Below are 24,960 nucleotides of genomic sequence, written 5' to 3' on the forward strand. Positions count from 1 at the left end.
AACAGAACTGTCAATCTCCCTCGGCCTGGGGCTCCATGCAAGATCTCACCTCATGGAGTTGCAATGATCATGAGAACGGTGAAGAATCAGCCCAGAACTACATGCGAGGATCTTGTCAATGATCTCAAGGCAGCTGGGACCATAGTCACCAAGAAAACAATTGGTAACACACTACACCGTGAAGGACTGAAATCCTGCAGCGCCCACAAGGTCCCCCTGCTCAAGAAAGCACATATACAGTGGGAGAAAAAAGTATTTAGTCAGCCACCAATTGTGCAAGTTCTCCCACTTAAAAAGATGAGAGAGGCCTGTAATTTTCATCATAGGTACACGTCAACTATGACAGACAAATTGAGAAAAAAAAATCCAGAAAATCACATTGTAGGATTTTTTATGAATTTATTTGCAAATTATAGTGGAAAATAAGAATTTGGTCAATAACAAAAGTTTCTCAATACTTTGTTATATACCCTTTGTTGGCAATGACACAGGTCAAACGTTTTCTGTAAGTCTTCACAAGGTTTTCACACACTGTTGCTGGTATTTTGGCCCATTCCTCCATGCAGATCTCCTCTAGAGCAGTGATGTTTTGGGGCTGTCGCTGGGCAACACGGACTTTCAACTCCCTCCAAAGATTTTCTATGGGGTTGAGATCTGGAAACTGGCTAGGCCACTCCAGGACCTTGAAATGATTCTTACGAAGCCACTCCTTTGTTGCCCGGGCGGTGTGTTTGGGATCATTGTCATGCTGAAAGACCCAGCCACGTTTCATCTTCAATGCCCTTGCTGATGGAAGGAGGTTTTCACTCAAAATCTCACGATACATGGCCCCATTCATTCTTTCCTTTACACGGATCAGTCGTCCTGGTCCCTTTACAGCCCCAAAGCATGATGTTTCCACCTCCATGCTTCACAGTAGGTATGGTGTTCTTTGGATGCAACTCAGCATTCTTTGTCCTCCAAACACGACGAGTTGAGTTTTTACCAAAAAGTTATATTTTGGTTTCATCTGACCATATGACATTCTCCCAATCCTCTTCTGGATCATCCAAATGCACTCTAGTAAACTTCAGACGGGCCTGGACATGTACTGGCTTAAGCAGGGGGACACGTCTGGCACTGCAGGATTTGAGTCCCTGGCGTAGTGTGTTACTGATGGTAGGCTTTGTTACTTTGGTCCCAGCTCTCTGCAGGTCATTCACTAGGTCCCCCCCGTGTGGTTCTGGGATTTTTGCTCACCGTTCTTGTGATCATTTTGACCCCACGGGGTGAGATCTTGCGTGGAGCCCCAGATCGAGGGAGATTATCAGTGGTCTTGTATGTCTTCCATTTCCTAATAATTGCTCCCACAGTTGATTTCTTCAAACCAAGCTGCTTACCTATTGCAGATTCAGTCTTCCCAGCCTGGTGCAGGTCTACAATTTTGTTTCTGGTGTCCTTTGACAGCTCTTTGGTCTTGGCCATAGTGGAGTTTGGAGTGTGACTGTTTGAGGTTGTGGACAGGTGTCTTTTATACTGATAAGTTCAAACAGGTGCCATTAATACAGGTAACGAGTGGAGGACAGAGGAGCCTCTTAAAGAAGAAGTTACAGGTCTGTGAGAGCCAGAGATCTTGCTTGTTTGTAGGTGACCAAATACTTATTTTCCACCATAATTTGCAAATAAATTCATTAAAAATCCTACAATGTGATTTTCAGGAATTTTTTTTCTCAATTTTTCTCTCTCATCTTTTTAAGTGGGAGAACTTGCACAATTTGTGGCTGACTAAATACTTTTTTTCCCCACTGTATATGGGGCTTTGGTGACAAAACGGATGGCACTGTGATAGACTACATCCAATTTGCTGAGTAGAGTGTTGGAGGATATTTTGTAAATGACATCGCCGAAGTCAAGGATTGGTAGGATAGTCAGTTTTACGAGGGCATGTTTGGCAGCATGAGTGAAGGAGGCTTTGTTGCGAAATAGGAAGCCGATTCTAGATTTAACTTTGGATTGGAGATGCTTAATGTGAGTCTGGAAGGAGAGTTTACAGTCTAACCAGACACCTAGGTATTTGTAGTTGTCCACATACTCTAGGTCAGACCCGTCGAGAGTAGTGATTCTAGTCGGGTGGGCGGGTGCCAGCAGCGTTCGATTGAAGAGCATGCATTTAGTTTTACAAGTGTTTTAAGAGCAGTTGGAGGCAACGGAAGGAGTGTTGTATGGCATTGAAGCTCATTTGGAGGTTTGTTAACACAGTGTCCAATGAAGGGCCAGATGTATACAAAATGGTGTTGTCTGCGTAGAGGTAGATCTGAGAGTCACCAGCAGCAAGAGCGACATCATTGATATACACGGAGAAAAGAGTCGGCCCAAGAATTGAACCCTGTGGCACCCCCATAGAGACTGTCATAGGTCCAGACAACAGGCCCTCCGATTTGACACATTGAACTCTATCTGAGAAGTAGTTGGTGAACCAGGCGAGCTAGTCATTTGAGAAACTAAGGCTATTTAGTCTGGCAATAAGAATGCGGTGGTTGACAGAGTCGAAAGCCTTGGCCAGGTCGATGAAGACGGCTGCACAGTACTGTCTATTATTGATCGCGGTTATAATATCGTTTAGGACCTTGAGCGTGGTTGAGGTGCACCCATGACCAGCTCGGAAACCGGATTGCATTGCGGAGAAGGTACGGTGGGATTCGAAATGGTCGGTGATCTGTTTGTTAACTTGGCTTTCAAAAACTTTTGAAAGGCAGGGCAGGATGGATATAGGTCTGTAACAGTTTGGATCTAGAGTGTCACCACCTTTGAAGAGGGGGATGACCGCGGCAGCTTTCCAATCTCTGGGGAACTCAGATGTTACGAAAGAGAGGTTAAACAGGCTAGTAATAGGGGTTGCGACAATTTCGGCAGCTAGTTTTAGAAAGAAATGGTCCAGATTGTCTAGCCCAGATGATTTGTAGGGGTCCAGATTTTGCAGCTCTTTCAGATCTGAATTTGTGTGAAGGAGAAGCGGGGGGGGGGGCATGGGCAAATTGCAGCGGAGGGTGCAGAGCTGGTGGCCGGGGTAGTGGTAGCCAGGTGGAAAGCATGGCCAGCCGTAGCAAAATGCTTGTTGAAATTCTCGATTATTGTAGATTTATCGGTGGTGATAGTGTTTCCTAGCCTCAGTGCAGTGGGCAGCTGGGAGGAGGTGCTCTTATTCTCCATGGACTTTACAGTGTCCCAAAACGTTTTGGAGTTAGTGCTACAGAATGCACTTTTCTGTTTGAAAAAGCTACCCTTTGCTTTCCTAACTGCTTGTGTATATTGGTTCCTTAACTTCCCTGAAAAGTTGCATATCGCGGGGGCTATTTGATGCTAATGCAGTACGCCACAGGATGTTTTTGTGCTGGTCAAGGGCAGTGAAGTCTGAGGAGAACCAGGGGCTATATCTGTTCTTAGTTCTGTATTTTTTGAATGGGGCATGTTTATTTAAGATTGAGAGGAAATTACTTTTAAAGAACAACCAGGCATCCTCTACTGACGGAATGAGATCGATATCCATCTTGCTTTTGAGATGTGCCTTTTGTTAAGTAAATCAGGTGATAAATGAGCTGAAAATGAGACTGGAGTAGGAACTGGAGAGGTTCGTTTCTGGAGGACATGATGACTTACATGCTGACTCTGGGTGGGGCTAAGGTGCGTGGGTGGGGTGGGGCTAAAGTGAACAATGCTGAATAGGCGTAAACAAAGAAGAGGCTTTCAAAGGCTTTTCTGCTACTTGTCTCCTAGTGGGTTTACAATTTTATCAACTTTCAAAGCAGCATAACTTTCCCATGTTTCCTACAACCACAGTGTATATACCATTTTGAAGCTCTGACAAAGATGGTGGATAAATGAAGATAGTTCACTCAGGCTGATTACCATTGAAAAAATGATCAATTCTGGTCTACTTAACTGGGTGTGTCACCCATATGTACCAGTGTAATAGCAGCTGAGTCTGGTCTACTTAGTTAATTAATTTTCATTGAACTAGAAAAAAAAGATAAATCCAGCGAGTGGGACATCTTGTTTCCTCTTCCATCTCTGTCTCTGAGTCTCCTCCTTCTCCTCCTCTGGCAGTACTGGTTCGAAGTGCACAAAACAGTTGTTAATTAAAGCAAGGAAATAAGAAATTTCAGCCATAAAGCATAATAAAGTTTGCAGACACAGCAGTCATAAGAGCCAAACCAGTAGGTCAGATGAGCGCTGATTCAGAGAAGGAATAGAGTGAGTGAGCAATCAAATTGAGCATTTGAAAGAAAACCCTTTCTTGGCCTGATTCCAATACATAATGGCATCTTTCACTGCCATTAAATGGACAAAATTACTTTTGAAGGAAAGAGGGAGGGAGGAAAGTAATGTGGAGCACCTGTAAGTCGCTTTGGGTAAAAGTGTTAGCTAAATGGCATATTATATTTATATATTAGGAAAGGAAGGATGCGTAGAGTATGTATTTTCACAGTTCCTTTGACTCATAACCAACAAGCTCCTTATCTGTCTATTGTTTACTGGCCATTGTCTATGATCATGTGTTGCGCTGTTGGTAAGAAAGTGGTGCTTGCTATTCCAAGGTTTTGGGTTCAATTCCCGCAGGTGTCACATACACATAAAAACATGTATGCACTCACTGTACTGCAATTCGCTTGAAATAAAGGCGTCTGCTGGCATATTATTGTGTCAAACATTTCTCGCTTGCTTTCTCTCCCTTTCTCTCACTCTCCCCCTTCCCTCCCCACATCTCTCCCTCCTCTTCTCTTTCTCCTCTCTCCCAGGGGCGTGGATTGTGACAGGGGGGCTGAGGGAGGGGGTGGGCCGTTGTGTTGGGGAGGCAGTGAGGGATCATGTGGCGGCGGCCTCCTCCCTGTCCCAGAAGAAAGTGATCGCTGTGGGTGTGGCCCCCTGGGGCCTCGTGCACAACAGACAGTGTCTCGTCAACGCTGAGGTACACACCCACATAGGGTGCACGCGCTGACACACAAACACACACACAAATGCACGAATACACGCACACAAGGTGTGACCACACACACATACACACACACGCACACACACACACACTGTTCAATATAATTAAACATGCACAGACACATACACACATATAGTAGCTCCCCTCTGCTTCTCACCCTCTCTCACTCAGCAAAGCAAAACCACAGGAATTCAAATTAATAATAATAATAAGGTAATTGTATTACACAAGGGATGGTAATCATAATGCTCTCTCTCTCTCTCTCTCTCTCGGTCTCTCTCTCTCGGTCTCTCTCTCTCGGTCTCTCTCTACCCTCCTTTCACTTCCCCGATCTCACTCTCCCCCTCTGCCTTTACCCTTCTCTACCCCTGCTCTCTCGCTCTCTCGCTCTCTCTTCCTCCCTCAGGGTAGTTTTCCAGCACGGTATTATGTCCAGAACACGTCCCATGATTCGTGCTCCCTGGATGGTAACTACCAGGCCTTCCTGCTGGTGGATGATGGGAGTGTAGGCCGGCGGGGAGGGGAGATGGCCTTCAGGGCCAAGATGGAGGACTACATCTCCCACCAACGCACAGGCATCTGGGGTGAGACTCAGTAGACACATAGGTTACATACGCGCATGCACGCATACATGTGCATAGACACACACACACACACACACACACACACACACACTTGTAAGACAAGCCCCCAGGTGTACAGGTGATGTGCAGTATGTTTAAGCCACCCATTTAAGGTGTACTATGTTCAGATCAACAATATTACTTTTCTTATCAGCAATCATGTTTCCAGTTCACACATTTCAGCATGAAAGTGTGAAGTTAAGCCGTAATGAGTATTACAGGGGACCACTGAACGGTAACTCCTTGCTTGCGGTTGGAAAATGCGACTAGATGTAATTCAATCAGTAGAACCACAATAATGTTGATAGCTAGATGCTATAAAGCCCATATCCTATTGCCACGTATTTACAAAACTTGTATTGCTTATATTTGGTGGGTTATTTATATATTTCAGGAAGAAAGACTAACAAGTTCATCCAAAGTTGAACTCATCTGGCAAACAACCCATTGGAGTTTCTATTGGAGTTTCTATAGTTTCTATTGACATCATGACTACACAAGGCAATCTCCTCCTCTCTTTTGTGTAGTGTTCCATTTTTGTATTTGTATTTTATAAGGAAATACATTTAACTCACCGTTCCAAACCCATGATGCTTGTGGAAAAATACATATTCTTATAAATATTTGTATGAGTAGTAAATCATGAAACATTCACACATTGACATAAATATGATGGACATTCACTATGACATCTGATCAATGATTCATGACAAAAAACTTAACAATAATTTGATACATTCCCATTCTCCCCACACCCACACCCCTTCCCTGTACCTTTTGTTTTCCAGGTAGTGGCAGTATAGATGTCCCTGTATTGTGTATGCTCATCTCAGGGGAAGCTGCCATGCTGGAGGTAAGCTATGGCAACATCACTATCATCACTTTGACTTACTTTAATTTTCATGACCTCTCTACTGTCTCTCTCTCTCTTCTCTTTCTTTCTTTCGCTCTCTCTCTCTCTTTTCTGGTTCTCTCTCATACCTCTCTCCCTCAGAGGGTGGATCTCTCACTGAAGAAGGCTACTCCCTGGCTGGTGTTGAATGGTTCTGGTCCAGCGGCGGACCTTATCTGTGAGCTGCTGGATGCCCTGTCAGCCATGCCCATGAGCCCCACCTCTCCCCTGCAGGAGGGTGAGGGGAGCGAGAAGCCCAGTGTGGAGCTGCGTGACAGGGCCCGTGAGAGGGTCCGGAGATACTTCCCTGCCAAGGCAGACCTGGAGAAGCTTGTGGACAGGGTGAGTGAGTGTGGGTGTTTTTATTTTATTTGTCACGTGCACAGTTTACAGCAGGTATAAAAGGTACAGTGAAATGCTTGTTCGCTAGCTCCCACAACATTGCAGTACAATAATCAATAATAAGAAGTAAAAAAAAAAAAAAGTAATAGAAGAGGTAGTATGCATAGTAATGTTTGTGTGTGTGTATATTTAAGCAATAAAGCCCAAGGGGGTGTGGTATATGGCCAATAAACCACAGCTAAGGGATGTTCTTATGCACGACGCAACGCAGAGTGCCTGGAAACAGCCCTTAGCCGTGGTATATTGGCCATATACCACAAACCCCGAGGTGCCTTATTGCTATTATAAACTGGTTACCAACATAATTAGAGCAGTACAAATAAATGTTTTGTCATACCCATGGTATACGGTCTGATATACCACGGCTTTCAGCCAATCAGCATTCAGGGCTCGAACCGCCCAGTTTATAAAAAGTGTGTACGTGTACAAGCATCCACGCGTCTGTATATGGGTGTTGGTGTGTGAAAGTGAGTTCGAGTGAGTAAGCGAGTAAGTGTCCCGTGTGGCTCAGTTGGTAGAGCATGGCACTTGCAACGCCAGGGTTGTGGGTTCGATTCCCACGGGGGACCAGTACGAATGAAAATGTATGCACTCACTACTCTAAGTCGCTCTGGATAAGAGCGTCTGGTAAATGTAATATAAATGTAAGTGACTATCAAACTGCTCATCTCTTTATTTTTGTCTCCCTCCCCCATCTGCCCCACCCCCCACCCAAAGGCTCTGAGTATCTATAAAAACAGAGATCTGATCACAGTGTTCCACGGGGAGCAGGAGAGTCCTGATGATTTTGACACGGTGCTACTGAAGGCTCTCGTCAGAGGTAGGTGCGTGTATGCATGTGTGAGTGTGTGTGGTGTGTGTGTGTTTGCTATCTATTGACAGATATGTTGAACCTGATCCTGGTCAAACTACTCATTCGCTCTATGTATTTTTCTGTCAGCTAGTAAACGTGTGTCAAGTGATGCCAGTGAGTACACAGAGGAGCTGAAGCTAGCAGTAGCCTGGAACAGGGTGGACATCGCTAAGAGTGAACTCTTCAACGGAGACATCAAATGGAAGGTGAGCTGCTCCTCACGATCACCACTATCACCACTGTTAAACAGCATTTATTTTCTTTGATGTTATTTAGCTGACAATGTATTTATTATATTCAAAACAGGCAGGTAGAACAGACCGACAGGCAGACTATCTTTCCGCTTCACAAATTGGAAATTGAACAATATAGAGAGGCTAGGGCGGTGGAGAAGGGAAGTTGGAAATCGATTCAATTCGTGAAGCGTTCCTTAATTTTCTCAATAGTATTGTTTCAACTTTGACAGACATATAGATTTACTGATCGATAGACATGTTTATAAAAACACCCTCCTATCCTCCCATAGTACGAGGACCTGGAGGACTCCATGACGGATGCGCTGATCAACGACAAGCCCCAGTTCATACGTCTCTTCAACGAGAACGGCCTCAACATCCTGGACTACCTAACTTACAGGCATCTGGAGGTCCTGTACCGCTCGCTGTCCGACAGTTCTCTGGCCTACACGCTGCTCCAGCGGCTTCTCACAGAGAGGCAGGGCCTGGCCGGATACCTGCCTACTGCTGCCTGCTCTCCGAAAGAGGCCTTAGCCCTCAAGAGCCCCCAGAGCCCCATGAGCCCCCTATCAGGACCCTCCTCTGCCAAAGAGCTCAGCTTGTATGAGGTGAGGAGGGTTTAGGGCTGTTGCGGTGACTGTATTACCGCCACACCGGCGGTCACGAGTCATTAAGGCAGTCAAATTCCACGTGACCGTTTAGTCACGGTAATTAGGCTTCTCCAAGCTCTGATGCTGCTGATGGTCATTAGCAGCCTACCAAACTGGCTAACTACCTGGTACTCAGCACTCTATTGTCCCTCTAATCACTCTGACGTCAATGCAAATGTGATCGAAAAAGGCAAGAAACAATGCCTTTTTTTGCGACTTTTCAAATCATAGTCGCACACCTCATGTAGCCTAGCCCATAGGCCTATATGTGGCCAAATAACTTCTTAAAATTAAGCACATTAATCCACTTTACAAGGGGTGTAGAGCCTAACTGGCATACATAAGCAGCGCGTGAGTTTCAAGTTTGGGGAAGATCATTTTCACCATACAAATGCACCTTTTATAATAAAAGCAAACATGCACAATCACTTTTGATAATGGTTTCCCGTTAATGGAACATTCGCGCTTATAGCCTACTGCAGTGTGCGCATTGCTGCGCTTATAATGTGAAGAAATAGCCTGATAGTTTATCACATTTTAAGCTAAACGTTCTGATCTGTTGCGTCAGCCTCATTGCGTTAATCAAGTTTTTTAAATTCTAGAGGTTGTATTGATTTGGTTCTATCACATCCCACAACTGTCCCAGTCTATGTTTGGAATATTTATTTCTCGCACAGAATAGAATAGGTCGACTTTTGTACTATCGGGGATAGTAGATTGACATAGGCTAGTGCTTATGCTGTTCGTTAGGCCTTGTTGGCTGACAAAAAGTAAATGTGGACAGTTTTTCTAATATCTTCAATATGCACCTCGGAATTGGATAAGGACACGCGCAGTTGCATCCCCGAAGTGTCTGTCTTCACTTGTAGCCTGTGAGAAAGACCCGATCACGTGATGAAGAGCCATGTGGGTGAGAGGTGCTTCGGAGCACACAGCACTCAGGGAGAAGGGAACAACGACCACTGGCCGCAAAAGGCATGGATTGTTTTAGGGTGCATTACTGCCATACAAGTGCTTGTCAAAGTGTGTACAGCCTGCGCAAAAAACAAAGCAGAGCTCATGCCTTTTCAAGTGACTTTTTTCAAATCATCATTAGAGTCGCATCATGCAGCCTTAGAATGTATTACAAATCAAAACAACGTTTGTAGAACAACTAAAGTTACATTACTAACTCTAAATTAAGCATATAGGAGTACCTACAGTACCAGTCAAAAGTTTGGACACACCTACTCATTCAAGGGTTTTTCTTTATTTTTACTATTTTCTACATTGTAGAATGATAGTGAAGACATCAAAACTATGAAATAACACATATGGAATCATGTAGTAACCAAAAAAGTGTTAAACAAATCAAAATATATTTTATATTTGAGATTCTTCAAATAGCCACCCTTTGCCTTGATGACAGCTTTGCACACTCTTGGCATTGACTCGTAGTGTATTTCTTAATGTATGCACTCACTAACTGTAAGTCGCTCTGGATAAGAGCGTCTGCTAAATGACTAAAATGTCAATGTAAATGTTAACCGCTCAACACAGAATAGCCTCAGGTGTGCACTCCCTCAAATCCTTTGGAGAAAATATTATTTATATTTCATTCAGCTTTGTTCACTTGTATTCTTCATACAAATTTTTTTTATAAAATAATGCCATGGAATTCTAACCAAATCTTGTCTGCTAAATGAACTAGTGTAGCCCACAGCCATATGGCATAGCCAGATCAGGACCTAACATAAGGACAACTCAGAGTAAGCAATTCTGTTCTTCTGAAATAGACTACATTTTCTTCATATCATGTTTCTTTAGACCTGTCTAAAATAAATAATGGATTTATTGTGGAGGTGTAGCCTATATTAAATGGATTTATTATACTTTTTTAAATGTAGAAGTTCCAAAGGTCAGCATCGGTGGCTTGTATGCTATGTGTGGAAGCCAGGAGATGCTAAATGTGTTTGTTAATTAACGGTCAATTACCGTGAGACCGACAGTTATTTGCTTGACAATCACCGGCTGACTAAATTTTGTGACCGCCACAGCCCTAGGAGGGATTGCACTTTATTTTATGGTACAGAAATGACTAGGTATTTATTGAGAAATTATAAAATCAATTGATTGGTCAATTGATAAAATAGGAGGGGTCAAAGGGAAGGTATGGCGTAATTCGCTGTGCGTGGAGTTGTAACTCAGTTGATCGAATGTAGGTGTTTTGTTTGATAATCTGCTTTAACTATTTAATCATCTCAGTTCTATGTGACTTCCTCTCGCCTCTCGCTCAAGGTGTCACGGCTTCTATGGGACATCCTGGGAGATGTGTGTGAGCCCTTCTACTACAGCCTTCTGGGTTTGGACCAGAGCACCAGCACCAGGAGAGCAATGAAGGTAGTGGCTACCATAGATGCACTCTTTCCACTATATCCCTCAAACTCAACTCTGGACCTTGAAGCTAGTTCCACTGCTTTTTAAATAAATGGTTCCCCTCTAATCAGGGACTGATTTAGACCTGGTGCAATTAATTATCAGGTAGAACCATTTTCTATTGGTAGAACAGAAAACCAACAGGCTCCGGACCTCGTAGGGTAAGCGTTGAATACCCCAACCCTATACACTTAGAAAAAAAGGTGCTAAGTAGAACCATATAGGGTTCTTCGGCTTGTCTCCATAAGGGAACACTTTTTGGTGCAAAGGTAGAACCCTCTATGAAGGGTTATTCCTAGAACTTATAAATGGTTCTACCGAGAACAGCGGTCGTCAGTTTCACCGTGTTTGCCTTCGAGACATTGGGGCGGCTGACATCCGGGTTAGCGAGCGTTGCGTATAAGAAGCAGCACTGCTTGGCAGAGCATGTCCTGATACTACCGAGCCATTGGGGAGTTGCCGCAATGAAACAAGGTCGTAAAGACACAATTGGAGAGCACCAAATTGGGGAGAAAATGGGGTAAAATTGGATAAACAAATGTAAAAAATAAATTAAACTCTTTATGACAAGATATTGCATATATCATAAGGCCTTTCTTTGATGGCCTAGTTATACCCTAATAAAGTGGTCTGAAGCTCCTGGTTTACAAGTCACATTATGCTGGCTTGCAAAGTGATGTGTAATTCTTATTGGAATTCAGCCAGAGCGAGGATATCCAGCAACTGGAATCACCCGCAACCCGCATTTAGGATGACTGCCATGGTAGGGAAGAATAATCAATGAGACTACCTAAATCATCTAAACTGGAACAGCCATCTCAGTAACCGGTGCAATAAGTCTTAACTACTAACATATTGGACTAGTTTAGAAAAATGTGTGTTATTTATATTTGTGTAGCATAAGATTAACCAAGCAATCAATGGACATGCAAAAACACAGATACTGAAACAAACAATTCTGAAAATCAACCTGCCAAAGAGCGTGCTGGGAAATATGATAATGATGGAACTGGTTTTGAGTGTTTTACTCTACACAGAGTAAAAATGACACAATCACACTCAACTCTGGTTATTGACACCAATACTGGGGTTCTTTTACACCACTAAGTGTTAAGCTAATTTAACTCCTAAATCAACACAAGAAATGTTCAGGGGAGTTTCCAGGATTTGTTTTAATGGGAGCCAAGGGGGGACCAAGAACCACACAAAATTGGCTTAAAGTACGATGCATTGTATTGAGCAACTGTTTCAACTGTTAGTTTGTCCCTAATCTATTCAAATAAATCAATTTGAAAATGAACATAGGGAAAACATTTTTGTTAGAAACGTTCAGTGGTAACTCACTGGCATTAAATAATGATCAACCTTTGAAGGCAGCATTAATTATGAGATTTGTATCACTAATCTGATTCTGACATGGTTCGATTGGTGATAGCAATTAGGTGGGAACCTGGAAACCAAAACAATCACCTTTATAATAAAGCATAGCATGCATTTATCGCCTTTTATAAAACAATTTCATCAAAGTGTAATGGTCGCATACACGTTTAGCAGATATTATAGCGGGTGCAGTGAAATGCTCCTCAACAATGCAGTGAAATGTCACAATTTAAAATAAATAAATATCAGAACAAATACAAATTACAATACAAATAACACTAACAATAATCCAAGTTGGGAGGATGTGGCGTGTAGAGGCAGGCCGGGTGGATGTCATGGGGGTGGTCGGGGAGGTTGAGGGTGGAGGAGGTTCAGGAGTGGAGGCAGGCAGGCAAGGTAGAATTGTTGTGGAATTGGCTGTGTCCATAAAATGTGTGTAGTGTGTGTGGGCTGGAGGTGGAGGCCTGGGCGTTGTTGTTCACTGGTTTGCTCCAATTGGGGAAGGGGTAGTGGGGGTTGAAGGGTAGGAAAGGGAAATATATCCTATATAAAAAGGATATGTATATGTATTTATATATTTATATGTATGTATGTGAGGGAAAAAAGTATTTGATCCCCTGCTGATTTTGTACGTTTGCCCACTGACAAAGAAATGATCAGTCTATAATTTTAATGGTAGGTTTATTTGAACAGTGAGAGACAGAATAACAACAACAAAAATCCTGAAAAAAACGCATGTCAAAAATGTTATAAATTGATTTGCATTTTTATGAGGGAAATAAGTATTTGACCCCTCTGCAAAACATGACTTAGTACTTGGTGGCAAAACCCTTGTTGGCAATCACAGAGGTCAGACGTTTCTTGTAGTTGGCCACCAGGTTTGCACACATCTCAGGAGGGATTTTGTCCCACACCTCTTTGCAGATCTTCTCCAAGTCGTTAAGGTTTCGAGGCTGACGTTTGGCAACTCGAACCTTCAGCTGCCTCCACAGATTTTCTATGGGATTAAGGTCTGGAGACTGGGTAGGCCACTCCAGGACCTTAATGTGCTTCTTCTTGAGCCACTCCTTTGTTGCCTTGGCCGTGTGTTTTGGGTCATTGTCATGCTGGAATACCCATCCACGACCCATTTTCAATGCCCTGGCTGAGGGAAGGAGGTTCTCACCCAAGATTTGACAGTACATGGCCCCGTCCATCGTCCCTTTGATGCCGTGAAGTTGTCCTGTCCCCTTAGCAGAAAAACACGCCCAAAGCATAATGTTTCCACCTCCATGTTTGACGGTGGGGATGGTGTTCTTGGGGTCATAGGCAGCATTCCTCCTCCTCCTAACACGGCGAGTTGAGTTGATGCCAAAGAGCTCCATTTTGGTCTCATATGACCACAACACTTTCACCCAGTTCTCCTCTGAATCATTCAGATGTTCATTGGCAAACTTCAGACGGGCATGTATATGTGCTTTCTTGAGCAGGGGGACCTTGCAGGCGCTGCAGGATTTCAGTCCTTCACGGCGTAGTGTGTTACCAATTGTTTTCTTGGTGACTATGGTCCCAGCTGCCTTGAGATCATTGACAAGATCCTCCCGTGTAGTTCTGGGCTGATTCCTCACCGTTCTCATGATCATTGCAACTCCACGAGGTGAGATCTTGCATGGAGCCCCAGGCCGAGGGAGATTGACAGGTCTTTTGTGTTTCTTCCATTTGCGAATAATCACACCAACTGTTGTCACCTTCTCACCAAGCTGCTTGGCGATGGTCTTGTAGCCCATTCCAGCCTTGTGTAGGTCTACAATCTTGTCCCTGACATCCTTGGAGAGCTCTTTGGTCTTGGCCATGGTGGAGAGTTTGAAATCTGATTGATTGATTGCTTCTGTGGACAAGTGTCTTTTATACAGGTAACAAGCTGAGATTAGGAGCACTCCCTTTAAGAGTGTGCTCCTAATCTCAGCTCGTTACCTGTATAAAAGACACCTGGGAGCCAGAAATCCTTCTGATTGAGAGGGGGTCAAATACTTATTTCCCTCATTAAAATGCAAATCAATTTATAACATTTTTGACATATGTTTTTCTGGAATCATCAAAGAACCCCTTCTTCAAAAAAAGGTTCTAGGTAGAAAACTTTGCCTTACAAAGAACCCTCCGTTTCCAAAAAGGGTTCTTAAAATGAAAACAGTTCTTGGTAGAACCCTATCCCTCCGCAAATAACTATGTTAGAACCCTTTTTTCTAAGTGTGTAGTGCACTGCTTTTGACCAGGGTCCATGAATTACAAATGCATCTGTTCTCAATGCCAAGGTCCAGTGAACTAGGCCTACTTATTCATGTTATAGAGTAGACTCCACTCCACCAATATAGTTGAATTATCAACACTGCTAAGGTTATACAACTGCATTACTTGCCATAGAATGTAACTGTGACTGCTGTGCTAACCAAGCTGTATTCACTCTCTCGATCTCTCGCTCTATATATCTCTCTCCCCTCTCAGCAAGTGAATCAGTTGTTGCTGGGGGATTGTTCGTACAGGGAGCAGAGCTGTCTCTATCCGTGGGCCTCTCTGTTCATCTGGGCTGTGCTGCAGAACCGCAGCGAGATGGCTGTCTACTTCTGGGAGATGGTAATTTGTTTATTTTTTATTTTATTTAAACTTAATATGAGCAGGTGAGTCAGTTAATAATGTATGGGAACAGGCAGCTGTAATGACAATGAGAACAATGACTCTCTAATGGGTGCTTCATTCTATAGGTAGAAGACTCCTGATATCTTAAAGTATAATTTTTGTCTATCTGTTGGCTAGTGCTGTCTTTTTGCTAGCTAGGGCTATCTACTTTAAGTGCTGCCTGTCTTCCCAATAGCCTACTTGGTGTGTGAACTGCTGACTGCTATTAACATTTTCAAAGACTCCAGCCACCCTAGTCATAGACTGTTCTCTCTGCAACCGCACAGCAAGCGGTACCGGAGCGCTAAGTCTAGGTCCAAAAGTCTTCTTAACAGCTTCTACCCCCAAGCCATAAGACTCCTGAACGCTGCTGCTACTCTCTGTTTATTATCTATGCATAGTCACTTTAATAACTCTACATGTATTACCTCGACTAACCGGTGCCCCCGCACATCGACTCGGTACCGGTACCCTCTGTATATAGCCTCGTTATTGTTATTTTTACTGCTGCTCTTTAATTATTTGTTACTTTTATTTCTTATTATTTTATATTGTATTTTTTTGTGTGTAATTTTTGGGGTATTCTTTCTTAAAACTGCATTGTTGGTTAAGGGCTTGTAAGTAAGCATTTCACTGGCATTCGGCACATGTGACAAATAAAATTTGATTTGATGATTGTTCAAATCAAATTTAATTGGTCACATACACATATTTAGCAGATGTTATTGCGGGTGTAGCGAAATGCTTGTGTTCCTAGCTCCAACAGTGCAGTAGTATCTAACAATTCACAACAATACACACAAATCTAAAAGTAAAAGAATATAAATATTAGGACGAGCAATGTCGGAGTGGCAATGACTAAAATACAGTAGAATAGAATACAGTATATACAGTACCAGTCAAAAGTAATGTCATTTCTCTTTTCTTATTTGAGCTGTTCTTCCCATAATATGGACTTGGTTTTTTCAAATAGGGCTATCTTCTGTAGTAGTCAGTGGCTGTATTGGTTTCTCCTCTCCTAGGCAATCAGCAATTATTACCGGGAGATGTGCTCTTCACCTTTGCAATGCAATTAGAAAATATTATTAGTACTTCAGTCTCCCTTGTTCTTCTCAGCGGCGCCCGCGTTAGCGGCTGTCTCGTCGCAAAACTAAGACCATCGCCGAAACAAAGACGGTTCTGCAGAGTTGTTCTGTGGAATTATTTGAGGAAGGAAAGAGAGGAAGGCTCCACACCACTCTCTCACTTGAATATCTTACCTAGTTATTTTCAGATGATCTCATTTTGCTCTTTTGTAGCTTTGCCAACTATGTGTGTGTGTTTTCTATTCCAGTTCACTCCTCTCCCTGTAGGCTTTACAGACACTCCCCACCCCTTGGCTGCAACCCTTCTAATTTAGTGCTCACAACCCATGTGGAATTCCTTGTCTCTGGCAGTGTTTGGAACTGCCGATGGCGGTCAAGAACGCAGAGTTAATCTCAGCCTATGCTGCCCTTCAGTCCCTTGACTTTTTGGCCCTGACATGGATCACCCCAAGAACCCTGCTACTCTCTCTTCATCTTACTACGTTTTGTCTCATAGTCCGAGAGCATCTGGTCGTCGTGGTGGTGGCACAGGGCTGCTCATTTCTCCTAAATGGAGATTTTCTATTTTCTCCCTCTCTCACCTGTCCATCTCCTCATTTGAATTCCATACTGTCACTTGTCCACTCAAGCTTAACATTGTTGTCATCTATCGCCCACCAGGTGCCCTTAGAGAGTCCCTAAATGAGCTTGACACCTTGATAAGCTCATTTCCTGACGATGGCTCTTCGAACTTCAACCTCCCGACGTCTGCCTTCGATTCATTCATTTCCAGCTGTCTCTTTCCCCTGCTTGCCTCTTTTAACCTCACCCTTTTCCAGTCCCCCCCACTCACAAGGCAGGCAATATGCTTGACCTCATCTTTACTAGAGACTGTTCACCTACTAATCTCACTGCAACCCCCTCCAGGTATCTGATCACTACTTTGTTTCCTTTTCTTTCTCCCTTTCCTCCAACCCTAGCCACTCAGCCCCTACCCAGATGGCCATGTGCCATCGCAATCTTCACACTCTATCTCCCAATACTCTCTCCTCCTTTATCCTGTCATCTCTCCCTTCTGCTAAATCTCTTTTCCCTCCTGTCTCCTGATTCTGCCTCTTCAACCCTACTCTCCACCCTTTATGCATCCTATGACTCGCACTGTCCTCTTTCCTCCCGGCCAGCTTGGTCCTCCCCTCCTGCTCCGTGGCTAAGTGCCTCATTAAGAGCTTACAGAACAGGGCTGCGGGCAGCTGAGCAAAAATGGATCCAAACTAAACTTCTGGAGGACCTATCATCCTTTCACTCCTCCTTATCTTCCTTCTCTTCCTCGGTATCCACTGCTAAAGCCACTTTCTATCACTCTAAATGTCAAGCTTCTGCCTCTAACCCTAGGAAACTATTCTCCACCTTTTCCTCCCTCCTTAATCCTCCACCCCCTCCCTCCTCCCTCTCTGCAGACGACTTTGTCAACCACTTTTAAAAGAAGGTTGAAGGCATCCACTCTTCATTCAATCAGCCTATTGAATCCACTGGTCCCACTCACACAGAACTACCCTATGCCTTGAGCTCTTTCTCCCCTCTCTCTCCAGATGAAATACTGCGACTAGTGGTGTCAGGCCGCCCGACAACCTGCCCGCTAGACCCCATCCCTTCCTCCCTTCTCCAGACCATCTCTGGAGACCTTCTCCCATTCCTCACTTCCCTCATCAACTCATCCTTGAACGCTGGCTGTGTCCACTCTGACTTCCAAATGGCCCAAGTCGCTACCCTCCTCAAGAAACCAACACCTCAACTCCTCTGGCGTCAAAAACTACAGACCGGTATCCGTTCTTTCTTTTCTTTCCAAAACACTTGAGCGTACTGTCTCTGAGCTATCTCTCTCAGAACGATCCTAACCAGTCAGGCTTCAAGACGGGTCACTCAACCGAGACTGCTCATCTCTGTGTCACGGAGGCTCTCTGCACTGCCAAAGCTGACTCTCTCTACTCTGTTCTCATCCTCCTAGATCTAGCCACTGCCTTCGACACTGAACCATCAGATCCTCCTCTCCACCCTCTCAGGGCTGGGTGTCTCTGCACACTCTTGGATTGCATCCTACCTGGCATGTGATGTGGAGAGGATCTGTGTCTACACCACGTACTCTCACTACTGGTGTCCCCCAGGTCTCAGTCCTTGGCCCGCTCCTCTTCTCTCTATACACCAAGTTACTCGGTTCTGTCATATCCTCACATGGTCTCTCCTATCATTGCTATGCGGCTGTCACTCATCTACTTTTCTCCTTCCCCCCTTCTGACACCCAGATGGCGACACGAATCTCTGAGTGCCTGGCAGATATCTCAGCTTGGATGTTGGCCCACCACCTCAAGCTCAACCTCGACAAGACAGAGTTGCTTTTCCTCCCAGGGAAGGCCTGCCTGCTCCAAGACCTCTCCATCACAGTTGACAACTCCACGGTGTCCCCCTCCCAGAGTGCAAAGAACCTTGGCGTGACACTGGACAACACCCTGTCGTTCTCTACAAACATAAAAGCAGTGACTCGCTCCTGCAGGTTAATGCTCTACAACATCCGTAGAGTACGAACCTACCTCACACAGGAAGCGGCACAGGTCCTAATCCAGGTGCTTGTCATCTCCCATCTGGATTACTGCAACTCGCTGTTGGCTGGGCTCCCAGCTTGTGCCATCAGACCCCTGCAACTTATCCAGAATGCTGCAGCCCGCCTGGTGTTCAACCTTCCCAAGTTCTCCCATGTCACCCCACTCCTCCACACACTCCACTGGCTTCCAGTTGAAGCCCACATCCACTACAAACCATGGTACTTGCCTATGGAGCAGCAAAAGGAACTGCCCTTCCCTACCTTCAGGCTATGCTCAAACCCAACACCCCAACCCGAGCACTCTGTTCTGCCACCTCTGGTCACTTGACCCTCCCATCCCTACGGGAGGGCAGCGCCCGCTCAGCCCAGTCCAAGCTCTTCTCTGTCCTGGCACCCCAATGGTGAAACCCTGTCCATCTTCCGAAAACATATGAAACCCTACCTCTTCAAAGTGTATCTTAAATACACTTTGTCCCACCTATCTATCTTAAGATAAATGCACTAACTGTAAGTCGCTCACTGTAAATGTACAGTGAGGGACAAAAGTATTTGATCCCCTGCTGATTTTGTACGTTTGCCCACTGACAAAAGAGTATCAGTCTATAATTTTAATGGTAGGTTTACTTGAACAGTGAGAGACAGAATAACAACAAAATCCAGAAAAACGCTTGTCAAAATTTTTATAAATTGATTTGCATTTTAATGAGGGAAATACGTATTTTTTCCCTCACTGTAAATGCTTGAAGTTAAACTAATCTGTAGAAAAATTCATTAATTAACGAATGGACAGATGCATTTTAGCATTGATCTCTTCCCCTTTTATATCCCCTTCTGTCTTTCTCTCTCTCTCTCTCTCCTCTCCTTCTCTCCTCCAGGCAGGGGAGTCTGTCCACAGTGCTCTGACAGGCTGTAAGATTCTGAGAGAGCTGTCTAAACTGGAGAGTGAGACAGAGACCAAGCTCTCTATGAATGTGCTAGCCCAGAAGTTTGAGAACTTGGCCCATGGTGGGTTAGCCTTATTCTGGCTGTGTGTTTGTACTGTGAGGATGTCAATGTAGTGGTTATCAACTCTGTTATGCATACATGTGTGCAGCTTATATTTTGAGAGTGAAGTTAACCACAATACCTGGTAGCGGGTCCGCATCAGACCGTAAGGGACCACCTGTTCTGAAAGTCTGCTGGACGTCATCCCAGTCTGGGACCATTTGCAATGCTTTCACACTCAATGCCTTTAAGATTAGGACTGAAGCAAACCAATCCACACTCCTAATGGGAAACCTTATGTGAAAACCTGTGACCTGTTTCCTCTCTCTCTAGACGTGTTCAGTGAGTGCTACCAGAGCAGTGAGAGCCGCTCTTTCACCCTCCTTATAAGGAAGTCTCCGGTGTGGGGCGGAGCTACCTGTCTGCAGATGGCCACCTCAGCCGACGCACGCCACTTCTTCAGCCACGATGGCGTGCAGGTCTGTACTAAACTCAGGGGTCAGAGGTCAAGGTGTGTGTGTTTGTGTGTGCGTGTGTGCTTTGTGTGCGTGCAAACGTGTGTGTGAATCTTGAATCAAATCAAATGTGTCACATGCTTCGTAAACAACAGGTGTAGACTAACAGTGAAATGCTTACGGGTCCTTTTCCAACAATGCAGAGTTAAAGATACAACATTTAATAATCTGTGTGTGCGTGTGATCTGTGTTCACATTAATCTTTATAAAACTAACCAGCCCCTTAGATTTCCAGAGTGTGTGTGTTAGAACATGGAGGGTGGTTAATTGAAGTTTCTCAGGATCAACTCTGCTCCTACCTCTTCCTCTGGCAGTCTCTGCTGTCTCAGATCTGGTGGGGAGACATGAAGAGGAGCACGAAGGTCTGGAAACTGGTCCTCACCTTCTTCTTACCCCCCCTCATCTACACCAACCTTATCAGCTTCAGGTTAGTGTCTGTCTGTCTGTCTGAGAATTTCCAATCCATTAAAGGTGCAATATGCAGAAATCGCTCCTCCATTTCCTGGTTGAAAAAATTCTAATACTTAGCCTAATTTCAGTTTATGTGACAAAACAAGCAATTTATAGTGTAGAGAATCATTGTACCATCTAAACTGCTGTGAAATCTATTTTAATTAACCAAAAATATTGTATTTTCATCTGTTTGAAACTGGTGTACAAAACCAAAAGTAAAATAAGAAAAAACAAAACTTAAGAACGGGAAGCATAGAAATAGTGCACATAAAATCAGATCTACCGCTTCTTAGACTTGCTTTCAATGAGAATGACAGATCTATAATTCACATTTCTATGTGAATTTGGGCAGGTCGCCCAAAAAGTTACATATTATGCATAATAAGCATTAAGATACAGAGAAGATTGGCTGCCCACATGAAAAAATTATACAGTTTACTATAGAATTCTATATACAGTACTACACACTGTAGTATCCCTTGATCATGTGTAGTACTTACTATAGAATTTTGTAGTATAATGTAGACTACTATAGTAAATACTACAGTAATGTCCGCAACAACAAAAGCACAGTCTGCAAAAAAAAAGATATTAAACAAAAACACTACAGTAATTACTATAGTATATACAAAAAACATTTTACCACAGTATTTATACTATAGGAAACTGTAAATACTATAGTATACTACAGTCATATCTGCAAAAGCACTAGAGTAAATCGAGTCAGAGTCAAGGCAGAGACCGGAAAAATGCGAGTCTAATTCAAGACCATGATTGTAATTGTGTCAAATGTCACCATAATAACAGTTCAAAACATCCAGTATTTCTGTGTTCATACACAATATATACAAAGTTGTGTGGACACCCCTTCAAATTAGTGGATTCGGCTCGTTCAGCCACACCCGTTCCTGACAGGTGTATAAAATTAAAGCACCGCCATGCAATCTCCATAGACAAACTTTGGCAGTAGAACCCGTTCCTGACGGGCTCAGTGACTTTCAACGTGGCACCGTCATAGGATGCCACCTTTCCAACAAGTCAGTGCATTACATTTCTGCCCTGCTACAGCTGCCCTAGTCAACTGTAAGAGCTGTTATTGTGAAGTGCAAACGTCTAGGAGCAACAAAGGCTCAGCTGCGAAGTGGTAGGCCACACAAGCTCACAGAATGGGACCGCTGAGTGCTGAAGCAGAGGAGGAATAATGGTCTGGGGCTGTTTTTCATGATTTGGGCTAGGCCCCTTAGTTCCAGTGAAGGGAAATCTTAATGCTACAGCATACAATGACATTCTAGACTATTCTGTGCTTCCAACTTTGCGGCAACAGTTTGGGGAAGGGCCTTTCCTGTTTCAGCATGACAATGCCCCCGTGCACAAAGTGAGGTCCATACAGAAATGATTTGTCAAGATCGGTGTGGAAGAACTTGACTGGCTTGCACAGAGCCATGACCTTAACCTCATCGAACACCTTTGGGATGAATTGGAACGCCGACTGCGAGCCAGGCCTAATCGCCCAACATCAGTGCCCGACCTCACTAATGCTCTTGTGGCTGAATGGAAGCAAGTCCCCACAGCAATGTTCCAACATCTAGCCTTCTCAGAAGAGTGGAGGCTGTTATAGCAGCAAAGGGGGGACCAACTCCATATTAATGCCCATGATTTTGGAATGAGATGTTCGACGAGCAGGTGTCCACATACATTTGGATAAAAGCAGAGACTCAGAGCTACAAAATGGTATATCATACACTGCAGTTGAGGAACAATGGGATAGTAATTCTGCTTTGAAAGTTGATAAACTTGTAACCCCACTTTTGAGAAAATTGCCCTTGAATGTTTGGTACACCTACTGGAGAGCTCTTTGTCTACACCTATTCAGCATCTTTCACACCTTAAGTCTTAGCCCCACCCTTCTTTTTAAGGATTCACATGTGAGGCCATATGCTAAACAGAGTGAGTAAGGTAGTGTAGTAAGCAACCAAAGATTTCAAGACTAAAAGTGGTGAAAGTACACTACAATAAGGAAAAACAACAGGTAAAAATACCTATATCCTAATCTGACTTTGGTGCATGTCATGTTGTTCTTCACATTACTGTCTCTGGTAAACACACACTATATCAAATAAAATCAAAGTTTGTCACATGCACAGGATACAGAAGGTGTAAATGGTAAAGTGAAATGGTTACTTGCATATATGCATAGTAGCAATATCAAAAATAGAAAGTGTCCAGATAAAAATATTTTATAATTATTAGTTGATGCTTACCCAGACACACTTGTCTAAATGATAAATGATAACCACATCTAGCTAAGTGGATGGGTCACTATTGTCTAGACATGTACACATGTTCATGAAATACAATAGATGGCCGTAGTCACCCCCAGACACACCTGGCTAACTTGATTGGTCATGTAATCATCTGGCGAAGTGGAGTCTTTTGTTTAGACATGTAGCTAGCTAGCTAGCTAAACAATGAACCATCATCCCAACCCATACTACTAGCAATACAAACAGATTGTCATAGCTAGCCACCATGCATGAAATGCTGTAGTATGAATCGGCAGGGGCAGTGAAGGAATAAAGTATTTGATCCCCTGCTGATTTTGTATGTTTGCCCACTGACAAAGAAATGATCAGTCTATAATTTTAATGGTAGGTTTATTTGAACAGTGAGAGACAGAATAACAACAACACAATCCAGAAAAACGCATGTCAAAAATGTTATAAATTGATTTGCATTTTAATGAGGGAAATAAGTATTTGACCCCCTCTCAATCAGAAAGATTTCTGGCTCCCAGGTGTCTTTTATACAGGTAGCGAGCTGAGATTAGGAGCACACTCTTAAAGGGAGTGCTCCTAATCTCAGCTTGTTACCTGTATAAAAGACACCTGTCCACAGAAGCAATCAATCAATCAGATTTCAAACTCTCCACCATGGCCAAGACCAAAGAGCTCAGGGACAAGATTGTAGACCTACACAAGGCTGGAATGGGCTACAAGACCATCGCCAAGCAGCTTGGTGAGAAGGTGACAACAGTTGGTGTGATTATTCGCAAATGGAAGAAACACAAAAGACCTGTCAATCTCCCTCGGCCTGGGGCTCCATGCAAGATCTCACCTCGTGGAGTTGCAATGATCATGAGAACGGTGAGGAATCAGCCCAGAACTACACGGGAGGATCTTGTCAATGATCTCAAGGCAGCTGGGACCATAGTCACCAAGAAAACAATTGGTAACACACTACGCCGTGAAGGACTGAAATCCTGCAGCGCCTGCAAGGTTTTTCTGCTAAGGGGACAGGACAACTTCACGGCATCAAAGGGACGATGGACGGGGCCATGTACCGTCAAATCTTGGGTGAGAACCTCCTTCCCTCAGCCAGGGCATTGAAAATGGGTCGTGGATGGGTATTCCAGCATGACAATGACCCAAAACACACGGCCAACGCAACAAAGCAGTGGCTCAAGAAGAAGCACATTAAGGTCCTGGAGTGGCCTAGCCAGTCTCCAGACCTTAATCCCATAGAAAATCTGTGGAGGGAGCTGAAGGTTCGAGTTGCCAAACGCCAGCCTCGAAACCTTAACGACTTGGAGAAGATCTGCAAAGAGGAGTGGAACAAAATCCCTCCTGAGATGTGTGCAAACCTGGTGGCCAACTACAAGAAACGTCTGACCTCTGTGATTGCCAACAAGGATTTTGCCACCAAGTACTAAGTCATGTTTTGCAGAGCGGTCAAATATTAATTTCCCTCATTAAAAAGCAAATCAATTTATAACATTTTTGACATGCGTTTTTCTGGATTTTGTTGTTGTTATTCTGTCTCTCACTGTTCAAATAAACCTACCATTAAAATTATAGACGGATCATGTCTTTGTCAGTGGGCAAACGTACAAAATCAGCAGGGGATCAAATACTTTTTTCCCTCACTGTAGCTAAAGCTAACCAACTAGGTTCAATGTTAGGCTATAACTAGCAATGGAAATGTATTTTCTGAGATACTAATAATATTACTACACAGATCATGCACGTACCATTAGCTAGCGAGACAGCAAGCTAACGTTTTCTAGCTAGCTAACAGTATGCTTTAACTTGCAATGAAAATGACTTTGACAAAATTAGAAACTTATAATATCTTAAAATGTAGCTAGACTCTTACCCGTACACTGTACATGGATGAATGCTTCACTGCAAGTCGGAACCCCTGGTGTAATTTCCATTTTGTTTGGACAGCTTGTTTGGGCCGTGTTGTGTCAAGTCACTCCGGTTTACACTGACCGTGT

The 24,960-nt window shown here is 43.7% G+C and overlaps 1 protein-coding gene across 1 annotated transcript in view; it reads left to right on the top strand.

Moving 5' to 3' along the window:
* The window catches only part of LOC123481198 (transient receptor potential cation channel subfamily M member 4-like), a 94,791-nt gene that overhangs the window by 25,910 nt on the left and 43,921 nt on the right, over positions 1–24,960 (top strand). Inside the window, exons 5-16 of the mRNA XM_045211144.1 lie at positions 4,776–4,945; positions 5,376–5,553; positions 6,381–6,445; positions 6,587–6,826; positions 7,604–7,706; positions 7,827–7,945; positions 8,266–8,583; positions 10,903–11,004; positions 14,902–15,030; positions 19,608–19,737; positions 20,050–20,195; positions 20,546–20,664. Of these exons, the coding sequence (XP_045067079.1) occupies positions 4,776–4,945; positions 5,376–5,553; positions 6,381–6,445; positions 6,587–6,826; positions 7,604–7,706; positions 7,827–7,945; positions 8,266–8,583; positions 10,903–11,004; positions 14,902–15,030; positions 19,608–19,737; positions 20,050–20,195; positions 20,546–20,664 (1,819 nt within the window). The remainder of the gene's footprint in view (positions 1–4,775; positions 4,946–5,375; positions 5,554–6,380; positions 6,446–6,586; positions 6,827–7,603; positions 7,707–7,826; positions 7,946–8,265; positions 8,584–10,902; positions 11,005–14,901; positions 15,031–19,607; positions 19,738–20,049; positions 20,196–20,545; positions 20,665–24,960) is intronic.

Source organism: Coregonus clupeaformis, chromosome 35 (genome assembly GCF_020615455.1).
Source record: "Coregonus clupeaformis isolate EN_2021a chromosome 35, ASM2061545v1, whole genome shotgun sequence".
NCBI lineage: Eukaryota > Metazoa > Chordata > Actinopteri > Salmoniformes > Salmonidae > Coregonus > Coregonus clupeaformis.